The sequence below is a fragment of the Nematolebias whitei genome, chromosome 3, assembly GCF_014905685.2.
Source record: "Nematolebias whitei isolate Nwh7 chromosome 3, NemWhi1, whole genome shotgun sequence".
Classification (NCBI taxonomy): Eukaryota; Metazoa; Chordata; class Actinopteri; order Cyprinodontiformes; family Rivulidae; genus Nematolebias; species Nematolebias whitei.
In genome coordinates this window covers 20008221-20020011 of record NC_056500.1, presented here as the reverse complement: position 1 = coordinate 20020011, position 11791 = coordinate 20008221, and the positions used below count along the sequence as shown (strand labels likewise).

Below are 11791 nucleotides of genomic sequence, written 5' to 3'. Positions count from 1 at the left end.
AAGGTGATACAGAGTTGGATTTAACCTGTGCACACTCATATAAATAGATCAACTGTCACATGCAGCAAGATCGAGCACAAAATTAAACTTAACATTAGAGATGAGGACAAACTGTCCTTTTTAATGACTAATCAACGATGACCTTCAAATTTCAGGTAAAAATATTTCTAAGACATGCAAAGTGACCAAAGACAGAACCTATGGGTACCAATCAAGTTTCACAGCTTCTATTGTCAGTCACATCCATGAAAGGGGGTTAGGATAGCTAATTATTCAGAGCCATATGGCTGTGGTAGATACAGCGACCACGTGGCACGTAACACACAGTGACCCAATACATTTAGCAGCGCTGAAGTTTTGAAGAATGAGCTGACAGAAAACACAGAACTGCAGGACGGCACAAATTACTGATGCTGATGAGACCTAAACCTCACTGAGGCTTTGTTTGTTGTCCTCTTCCAAACTAACAAGTTCATTTAGTTTATAGCTGTGATGGAAGTGTAACTGCAATCACAAGAAGTTGGTTTTTTTCCCCCCAAGAATTTAATATTAATAATAAAATAAGAAAAATAGCAATCACCCACTGAAGAGTTGCATATTATTCCCCAAACCTGAGTGCACACTAAACAAGTTCCAAGACAGAAGCTTGAGAAACTTGTTTATAAAATATCTGTTCATGTGAACAAGGCTTCTTCATGTTTCATAATGTAGACTTGCTGACGGTTTAATAATTACAGAGTGATGATCATACAAACAAGAGTCCTCGATGCTAAAAATAGGAGAGCTCTGATTGGTACCGACACAACTGGCCAATAAAACGACAATAAATCCAAGGAAGAGAAGGTCTTTAACAGACTGCACTGGACATGGCTGCAGTTTGAATATTCTGCGTTTCTGAAACTGATATAACGACAACGGTTATAAAACCACTTTTTGGATTTCTATGTCTTTATCAGAGTCAGAACTTATTTACTGAATCTTAATTAAATATTTTTCTTTATTCTTTAAATGCCAGGAACAACAGCCCAGCTAGAGGAAAGTACATTGGGTGAATGTTGTTGGTGCTCTGCTGACCTCTAGTGTGACTTAGACAAACAGTCACAAACAAGGAAGAAAAAAAAAAGGACAAACTCAAAAAAACCAAACAGAGAAAGTAATGAAAAAGACAGAGCCACCTAAAGCATTTAGCAACACTCCACCACAGTGTTTGGGTAGTGTCATGAGCCCACTTTGCTGAACTCTGCATGTCTTCCTCTCGTCTTCGCGGACCAGTTCAAGAACATGTTCTCCTCCTGAGTGAGTGTTGTGCATAAAGTCTTAGAGGATCTGCTCAGTGCTTGAAGCAGAGATGTCCAGCAGTCTCCAGGCAGCGTATGGATTCAGTTCTTCCTGGTCTCGACACAGAGCCCACACATGCATCATCCTAAGCACTTTTTCCTGAAACAGGCAAGAACAACACATTCTCTTAAATGTATGAATTTGGAAACAATTTCATTAAAGTTGAAGAGAAACAAGTATTTTCTTGTGTTATGTACCAGCTACCTTCAGAGATCTCTCTTCTCAAGGATCTGAACACTCCTCTAAGACCTCGCAGTAGACATCTTAATAATCTATCTGTCCCCAGTCAATAGCCATGAAACTAATGTGTTATTTCTAAGTTATTGCGACCTAATGATTTAGAAAGTCTCTCATCAGGAAGAGATTTATTTAGTCCATAAAGAATGGACCGTCACAGTCAAAGCCCAGCTAATAAAATCAAAAGAGAACAGTTCGTCCACCTTTAATGCTCTGTCAGAAGTGTTATTAGTATTATAGTGTGAAAACTGGACAGGAGCCCAGTGCTTGCTGCAGAGTGGGTACCTTGACCTGTTGGCTGTTTATGACTGTGCTGATGTTCCCTGAGGGAATGTGAGTTACAGCTCATAAAGAGGTTTTCCAGCTACATAAAAGCCTTGCCCACACACCTTAAACATGGCCACTGTGTCTCTATAAATCCTGCTAATGAATCATGAATATAAGCAGAAGCTCCACTGTTTTACAGATGGCTTCTGACACGCCCACTCTCCTCACCTCAAGACAATTTGAGCATTACTGCTCTGATTACAACTAAATATCAACTGACGCTTTCTGTTAGCTTTTTCCCTTTAAAGCTTCTATCACATGGCAGATCTACAAAGATCATAAATGTAACACAAAGTTGTTCACTTACAGGATCTCCCTCCACCACCTCTCCCTTGGCGTCTCGAATCACCATGACCACCTGTGCCTGGAAAGTTATAATCAGCACCGGACCCTGCTCCATCATTTTACCCATGGCCAGCTGGAGAAAACATTACACAACAGAGTGAAGATTCAAAACACCACAATATAAGTTTTAAATGATTTAACTCAGTTAGCAGAATCTACAATTTAATTTTCGTGGGGGTAATTATGGACAGAAAGGGTTTTTTTTTCCATCTTAAATGCATGTTCTCAGTTTAAAGCATTAACTTTTTTATTAAGTAAATACAGTTTTGTTATTTACTCATGCCCTTTTTCTCCTCTCTTAGATGCCTTTTCTTTAAGCACAAAACAAGTGGATCTAAACACAATTAGTTTTTCCTTTAGTTTGTGTTGTCGTGTTTCTGTGCAGTCTTCATATATACCTGGTTATGTTGCCCGAACATCACAAAACAAAACTGTAAATCATTTTAACGGCAAAACTTTTGGAAATTTCGGACCCTTTTTGTATTACCCTAAAGTTTTTTAAATCACAATATTTTTGTATAAACTAGTGAACTGATTGCATGGATGCTTCAGAGTGCCACTTCTCTACAAACCTGAATGCTGCTCTTGAAAAGTTTTGATCAACTTACGTCGATGCTGTCTATGTCCAGAATGTTAGAGTCAAACTTATATCCCATGGCCTTGGCTTGCTGAATCGGATGTGCAAGTTGGCTGTATGTCTACAGAAACAATCAGAGGGACAAGGAGGACATCATCATAACACTTAACATGTGCAGCTGTTCATACAGACATGGACCCTGAACGGCCTTGGTATCCGTTTTGAAGGTGGGGAGTTAATATGAGGGACACCTTACTGCTTCATAGCACCAGTCCTTCAAAACCTCCAGATCCCCTCTGATCATCGCCTGCATGAGCACAAAACCAAAAAAAAAAAAAACTTCACTAACTTTTAACACAGCCACAAAATCCAGTTTAAACCCCAAAATATAAGAGTTCCACTGCCTTTTGACAAATGATTGTTCAGTGTTTGGCCTACCTCAAGTATATTTGGGATGATGTCTCGCTCGCACTGCTTGAGGAAGGAATCCTTGTCGAAAGAAGGGTCCACCTTCAAGATCTCCGTTAAAACCTCAGACATTTCTGTCTTGGAAAACAGATTGCCTAAAAATTGAATTTAAAAAAAGAAATGTGTTTAAAAAGATCTAAAAACAAAGCAGGAACTTGTGTTCAAAGGTAAACACTAATACATCAGCCAGCATTAATAATAATAATGAAGAGGGTTAGTCATTATATTACTGCAGAATGCTTGCTTACACTTTATTATAGTCTGATACTTCCATATCTACCTTATTGCAATGAAATTTGGGTAAGTACGTTTCTCATAACTATACATAAAATTTTGGGTCTTCAAAAATGATTTGTTACAATTGCAACTTGATCAGATTATCGTTGTCTTTCTGCTCCTCTCTTTAGGAATTTACAGAGTTTTACTATTTATAACATTAATATTTTTGACATTTGTATTTGCGTTTATAAGATTTATGCAGGTCAAGAGGATATAGCAAAGCATTTCACCCATTAGTTTAAATCAAACATGCAGTTTCATTCTTAACTCGACAGAGTCCAGCGCTTCATCTTCCTAAACCTCAGACCAGCAGAGTCAGTTTTCTCTCCGTTACAGGAGAGCTAAAGCTTGGAATGATTTTTCACATTTGGTAACAGGTAGGCCTTCTGCAAAAGATTTTAAACAGTATTTAAAACTTTATTTAATTAAAGAAATGTGATTGTCACTTTTTAATTGTTACATATTTTATTCAAATTTCCATTAACACTTTGTAGATTTTTATTTCTTTCTTTCTGTATAACTGTATTCCTACATTTTTGATCAATTGACTGTATTATGTGTATTATTTATATGTATTGGGTGGAGGCTTTATATAAATTCACTGGGCTTCTGCCTCTTCCTGCACTGTTATTATTATTTTTTTCTTAATATATTTTATCGGTATTTTAATTGTGCAAAATAAAATAACTTTTAATAATGTTAGACGAAGCTGTAAGAAATTTCTAATGATCATCAAACATACATCACTTATGTCATTTGATTTCTTCACCACCTTACCGACGATGTCGGTCATCTTGTCAGTGACGGCACGCGACGCTCGGATTAGGATGTTGTCGCTCTCGTCGTACTTCATCTTCATCTCAAAGAACCCTTCAGAAAACATTCAAAGGACAACAGGTCAGAAATAAACAATCTAAAGCTTTAATTTCCTGTAAATATTTCATTGCAGCACAAGTTTTTAAATTACATTTCTTAAGATTCATTTACAGATAAGCCAGTTCTTGTTTTTCTTGTAAGAAATAAACTCCAATGGCTCCGCTCATGAGAGACAGCGACAAGTGACAGATTTAGTTATTAAACAGTGCAAATAAATAATGAACTGAGTTACATGATTTAATAAATTAACAACAAAAAAACGTGTACATTTCTGTCATACGAAAAAGCCAAGTGTGCATTTCTTTTAGTTGTTGACTAAACAACATGACCCCGTTACAAGAAGGAACATTTTATACCCTCAAAACCTGTAGTGCAGCACTAAATAAAATAAAAATATGCAGTAAAAGTATTAGGTTTTTTTTAACACTTTAGATTGTGAAGTCACAGACACTGAGTATTTACAAAAATAGTGATGTTGCTTTTGTGCAACATAATGACAACTCAGCTCAATATAATCTCACTTTTCCCAAAATTATTGTGCCCAATTTTACATTCTCAGCCAGATTCCCAGCACAGTTCATTATTTGGCTCCTTCAGCCATTGCTTATTATCAGAGGCTTTTATACTTGACAGTGAGTAGTTATCCTCTGCTCAGACTACAACACAAATATATATTTTACCTTTTTTAATAGTTACCCAACTGACAGATTAATTTATCTCACCAGAGCCGTACAAAGCCCACAGCCAGTGCATTATTTGTCACATGCCTGACAGCCTAATAAACATAAAAATGTACAGAAAATGTTCTTAATTAGCTTAAAACACTTTCACACCATATCAATTATACAAGATGCCAACAAGTAATGCAAAGGTTTTAAGCAAATAAGTCCAATGTGCAGCACTTGGAATATGCCAAATTCTAGCTAAAAATCTTTAAGAGACTGAATTATAGCTGGTTTTAGATGGTAAAAAGTATAATTAAAATAAACCCTAAAACAGCTATAAAACTCAAACTCAAAGGGGTTGGCTTTCCGTAATTTCAAAATGAACAGATTTCTAAAAAGCAAACACAAAGTCATAAAAAGTTGTTGTTTATTGTTCCTTACTATTAAAGACCACATTGTTGTCTTTGAAGTCTTTCCACTGCTGGTACCATTTGGAGTCTTTGTGCAGCACCACTCCCATAGCTTCCCTAAAACCCACACAAAGTGAAGCATCACAGCTGTCAGTCAACAAAAACGTCACCGTTACTTCAGTTCAGAGAGAAAAAAATCATCACGTTAACCATAACGCATGGTTAACGCACTTAGCTGGTGCAAAGAGAATAACCTTCACATCAATGTGAAGAAGATAAAATAGATGCTTGTGGACTTCAGAAGGAACAAACACACCTACACCACCTGAACATAAAAGGATCTGCAGTGGAAGTGGTCTCCAGCTACAAGTACTTGAGTGTACACATGAATGACAACCTCAGCTGGAGCAACAACACCACCAGCCTAATCAAGAAAGATCATCAGAGACTCTACAGGTCCTTCTAAAAAAATTAGCATTTTGTGATAAAGGTCATTATTTTCCATAATGTAATGATAAAAATGAAACTTTCATATATTTCAGATTCATTGCACACCAACTGAAATATTTCAGGTCTTTAATTGTTTTAATACTGATGATTATGGCATACAGCTCATGAAAACCCAAAATGCCTGTCCCAAAAAAATAGCATATCATGAAAAGGTTCTCTAAACAAGCTATTAACCTAACCATCTGAATCAACGACGTAACTCTAAACACCTGCAAAAGATTCCTGAGGCTTTTAAAAACTCCCAGCCTTGTTCATTACTCAAAACCGCAATCATGGGTAAGACTGCCGACCTACTGCTGTCCAGAAGGCCATCATTGACACCCTCAAGCAAGAGGGTAAGACACAGAAAGAAATTGCTGAACGAATAGGCTGTTCCCAGAGTGCTGTATCAAGGCACCTCAGTGGGAAGTCTGTGGGAAGGGAAAAGTGTGGCAGAAAACGCTGCACAACGAGAAGAGGTGACCGGACCCTGAGGAGGATTGTGGAGAAGGGCCGATTCCAGACCTTGGGGGACCTGCGGAAGCAGTGGACTGAGTCTGGAGTAGAAACATCCAGAGCCACCGTGCACAGGCGTGTGCAGGAAATGGGCTACAGGTGCCGCATTCCCCAGGTCAAGCCACTTTTGAACCAGAAACAGCGGCAGAAGCGCCTGACCTGGACTACAGAGAAGCAGCACTGGACTGCTCCTCAGTGGTCCAAAGTACTTTTTTCGGATGAAAGCAAATTTTGCATGTCATTCGGAAATCAAGGTGCCAGAGTCTGGAGGAAGACTGGGGAGAAGGAAATGCCAAAATGCCAGAAGTCCAGTGTGAAGCACCCACAGTCAGTGATGGTCTGGGGTGTCATGTCATCTGCTGGTGTTGGTCCACTGTGTTTTATCAAGGGCAGGGTCAATGCAGCTATCAGGAGATTTTGGAGCACTTCATGCTTCCATCTGCTGAAAAGCTTTATGGAGATGAAGATTTCATTTTTCAGCACGACCTGGCACCTGCTCACAGTGCCAAAACCACTGGTAAATGGTTTACTGACCATGGTATTACTGTGCTCAATTGGCCTGCCAACTCTCCTGACCTGAACCCCATAGAGAACCTGTGGGATATTGTGAAGAGAAAGTTGAGAGACGCAAGACCCAACGCTCTGGATGAGCTTAAGGCCGCTATCGAAGCATCCTGGGCCTCCATAACACCTCAGCAGTGCCACAGGCTGATTGCCTCCATGCCACGCCGCATTGAAGCAGTCATTCATGCAAAAGTTTTCCCGACCAAGTATTGAGTGCATAACTGAACATGATTATTTGAAGGTTGGCGTTTTTTGTATTAAAAACACTTGTCTTTCATTGGTGGGATGAAATATGCTAATTTTTTGGGACAGGCATTTTGGGTTTTCATGAGCTGTATGCCATAATCATCAGTATTAAAACAATTAAAGACCTGAAATATTTCAGTTGGTGTGCAATGAATCTGAAATATATGAAAGTTTCATTTTTATCATTACATTATGGAAAATAATGACCTTTATCACAATATGGTAATTTTTTGAGAAGGACCTGTACTTCCTCAGGTGGCTGAGACGAGCTGGTCTGGGAAGCTCAGTTCTCACCTCCTTCTACAGGTGTGCAGTGGAGAGCATCCTGTGCTCCAGCATCAACGTGTGGCATGGAGGCTGCACAGCTGCAGAAAGAAAAGCTTAGCAGAGAGTGGTGAAGGCTGCACAGAAGATGTTGGAGTCCGTCTCCCCACCATCACAGACATTTACACCTCCAGGTGCAGGAAGAGGGTCACCTGCATCATGAAGGACCCCACTCACCCAGCACACACACTTTTTGCCCCGCTCCCCTCAGGAAGGAGGTTAAGGAGCATTAAGTGTAGAACCACTAGACTGAGGAACAGCTTCTACCCTGAGGCTGTTAGACTCATGAATCTCTAACCAGAATAATCACTGTGAAAAATCACATCATGTTGCTGCTGATCTGTTTCATGTTGATGTGTTCATGCGTGCTCATCTGCTCACACAGACTCATGTTCATGCTGCTGTTTGACATAATGTTCTTATGCTATTAATGCTTAGTGTATTTGTAGTTGATGTTGTTTTCTTAGTTCATATCTTAGATCTCATTACTGTTTTTCTTTTACATTTTATTGTTGGATGAAACTGGGACCCTGTGTACATAATTTTGCTCCACCACATGTACCACATGAAGTGCGAATGACAATAAAGAATCTCTGACTCTGATAAGAAATTATTTAAAGTTGTGTGTTACAGTGGATGACAAGAAAAGACTCCTGCTCTACTTGGATTTTCATTTTCTGTATAATTATTAATATTGATCACAATAAGAGAGCCTCAGTCAGAGGAACCAGTTCGCTCTGAAATGCTACTCTATTTCAGTGCAACAGAAGGGTACTCACGTACTCGTTGGCTTCGAAGATCTTTTGGTCATCCCCTGCACCTTTGGAGGAGAACTCAGTCCTTTTCCGTAGCCTGGCTGGAGGCCTGTACGGGCCAGTGTGGCCGAGATCGCCGATCTCTTTCTTCACACTCTCCATCCCCTGCAGACAAAGTAACGAATAGAAAACAAAAAGGCTCGAAAGAGTCAGTTTTAGCATTATGAACCTTTACTTATCACTATTATATGTACCATGCACATGTATTATTACTCATCAAGAACAAAAAAGAGCAGTAAGAACACAAACAACAACATGAGCAGGCATTAGTAAAATACAACCCCCCCTTAGCAGCTGCATACCTGAGATATTGCTCTGAACGCACCAGTCTTCCCCAACATCTCTCCACCCTTAGAGACAGATTCTGCAGAGGTCTTTGCAGTTTTGGCTGCTTCCTCCATTCCCTCTTTGATTTTCTTCCCAATATCTGTTCGACTGACTTCTTCCAGCCCCTGTCCGAGCGCACGCACAAACATACATGTTTAAAAACTGTCTGCGTTAACTTTTACAGCAAGTTCATGAAGCATCACTCTAAACAGAAGCAGCATCACAATAACACATCGTATTCACCTCTTTAACCGTCTCTGAAATGTTTTCCAACTTCTTCTTCAGGATCTCGGATGTCTTCACTGTTTCTGATTCTATACTTTTCTGGGAAAAGGCAGATATGAGAGCTGTAGGTCAAAAGAAAAGGTTTAGAGCTTAGCGGTGCTTTTGTTTGTTGCTGGATACTAACATATTTCCTTCGAGCTTGTTTCAGTGCATCTGACTCCTCGAGTTTTTTGGCCTCTTCACGGAATTTCTTAATATTTTCTTTCATTTCTTTGTTCTTGTTTAACTCCTGTTTCAGGTTATCCAAAAACTCCCCAAGGAAACCCTTCCTGCCCCCACCCTTTTCCCCTGATAAATATCTTACCTGGGGAAGAAGAAATTGGGGCACCTGGGTATGAAAAAGCAAAACAAAACAAACATAGAAAAACAACAATAGGTTGAATTAAAATGAAATTTTTAAAAAGCAAGTGAATCTATAAACATGTATTACTGTACAAATGTTTAAACCCCATTTACTTTATATTTTACTTCCAAGGAACCAGACTTTCAAACAATCTTTTAAAGTGGTCTCCATTAACAGTTTTCAGACTTTCTAAATGTTTAAAGTTTGTTGCTGTTGTTTGGACTTTTTCACTCATTTTCTGTCCAACCATTGAGCATAAAATGCAGTGTGTACCTAAAAAAATATGAAAGTGGACAAGAGAAGGACAAAGAAATAGGTTTAAAAAGGTAAAAAAATAAAAAAAAAATACACATATGTATATACATATATACATATATATATATATATATATATGTATGTATATAAAGTCTCTGTTTTTTTCCTGTTTCTATCAACTGTGAAATATTGCCAAGCTTAGCCATATTGTTTCTCATCCAGAATTAGAAATGTTAATGGCATGCTTTTGTTTAGTCTCGCCTGGATTTTTGTAACCAAAACCTCCCTAGACCGGTTGCAGTCTGTGCAGAATGCTGCTGCTAGACTTCTGACTGGATCTTCAAAATTTTGTCATAGAACTCTACTTCTAAAGCAACTCCATTGGCTCCCAGTTCATTATCGAGTGAATTTCAAGGTTTTGGTTTTGACTTGGCGAGCTCTGCATGGACAGACACCAATCTATATCTCAGAACTTTTACATCCCTACACCCCGATCAGGTCTTTGAGGTCCTGTGATCAGGACCTGCTGATTGTCCCCCAGACAAAACTGAAAACTAAAGGAGACAGAGTCTTTTCTTCTGTGGCTCCAAGACTCTGGAACTCCCTTCCTCAAACTCTCAGATCAGTGGACTCAGTGGCTTCTTTTAAAGGCCAGATAAAAACTCATATTTTTAAATCTGCTTTGCTTAAATTTGTTTTGTGCACTTTTTGTATTTTGTTTGTCGAAGTACTTTGCTATTTTTATCTTGAGAAGCGCTATATAAATGAAGTTTTACTTACTAAATACTATTTTTTTTGGTCAAACTATGTTACCTTTGTAATTTTTCATTTTTTAGTTAGGAGTACGAAATTGATAGAAAATGAGTGAGTCATCCAACGTCCAAAGAAAACTTTTGAAATAAATTACAAAAATACTACTGATCAAGATGTCTTTAAATATCACAAGTCCTTCAAGAGACAATTAAGAGAAAAAAAAAACAATTAAATGTATAATTTACCACAGTATGCAGTTCATCTAGACTGTAGAATTTATGTAACCAACATTTTCATTAATGTCAACAAAATAAAACTGCACCACTACATTATATAATAAAGAACAAACTTTCCTTAGGTGTTAGAAGTAGGCAAATCTGTCAACTAAAATAAACACAAGCTCATGCTGCTGGGGGGAATGAAGTGCTAAGAGGTGCAGAAAGTGGTAGCAGTACCTGTGGAGAGGTTCTGAGGAGGATCCTGTAAACACTGGGTCTATTTGGAAACATCATGTAAGAGGAAGGAGATGCTACCAAGCCTCTTCTTAAACACATCTGGACACAAACAAGAATCAACTCCAGGATCAACAGCTGGAAGGTCTGAACTTTACATAACAGGGAGAAATTAATGCACGGAGCATTAAAATGAGATGTAACATGGGCTGGTCGCGTGTTGTTTTAAAAAGCACACGCTTTTTATTTAAAACATATAAAAGTTCAGATGTAAAGATTTCGCCGCATTGTGAGCTAACTTAGCTAATGCTAGCAATGCAGGTTGAACTAAGTTTTATATGCGGTACAGAGTAAATCTGTAATGATTTACATCGTCTATGCCGTCCATATTATTACATTTTATTGTTTACGTGTTGAAATTTAAAACAAAAGGTCTCAAGGGCTCACCTGATAACACTGACACAAGGGGGCCGCCATATTGGAAGTCGTAATAATAAGCAGTTTCCGGTGGTGGCCTTCCACTTCCGCAATGAAAGTGCGTCCAAAATCGTGAAATATTCAGCAACCCCTTTCAATAAAATGTAGTTATTTGGCTTTTCCTTTGATGGTGTATACTAAAATTTGTTGTATGAATTTCTGGCTACAAATTTATTGTCTACAGGGACTAAAAGTTGACCAAAACAAATTCATGTTTTTAGCTTTATATCTCGAACTTTACATCCATTTGGACAAGTAGGACATTCAGTGGCAGTATGGTGGTTGTTGGTAGAGCTGCTGCCTCAGCGAGAAGGTTGTCCATTCAAATCTATCAAGGTTATCCTCAGCTTCAACAGTCAAATTCATCTCTCAGATGATCTGGAAACAAAATTCTTACGCAGATGTGCAGCAACACTGGACATT

At 38.5% G+C, this 11791-nt stretch overlaps 1 protein-coding gene across 1 annotated transcript; it reads right to left on the bottom strand.

Annotated features, from left to right (window-relative positions):
- Positions 1-1206: 1206 nt before the first annotated feature.
- timm44 (translocase of inner mitochondrial membrane 44 homolog (yeast)) lies at positions 1207-11380 on the bottom strand. Its single transcript, XM_037674633.1, has 13 exons — positions 11339-11380; positions 10895-10993; positions 9213-9416; positions 9047-9127; positions 8779-8928; positions 8445-8581; positions 5554-5639; positions 4349-4441; positions 3263-3387; positions 3081-3131; positions 2856-2945; positions 2210-2320; positions 1207-1437 (listed from the first exon to the last, which is right to left on the bottom strand). Exons 1-13 carry the CDS (start codon positions 11366-11368, stop codon positions 1318-1320), a joined length of 1377 nt encoding a protein of 458 aa, XP_037530561.1. The 5' UTR covers positions 11369-11380; the 3' UTR covers positions 1207-1317.
- Positions 11381-11791: the final 411 nt, after the last annotated feature.

What these genes read in the sequence shown, in the direction of transcription:
- timm44 (XM_037674633.1), bottom strand. Translation starts at nt 11,368, where the DNA reads ATGGCGGCCCCCTTGTGTCAGTGTTATCAG. An exon ending in CCTTGTGTCAGTGTTATCAG is followed by an intron (nt 10,994 to 11,338) that starts GTGAGCCCTTGA and finishes GTTTGTGTCCAG; the next exon opens with ATGTGTTTAAGAAGAGGCTT. An exon ending in CGTTCAGAGCAATATCTCAG is followed by an intron (nt 8,582 to 8,778) that starts GTATGCAGCTGC and finishes CTTTGTCTGCAG; the next exon opens with GGGATGGAGAGTGTGAAGAA.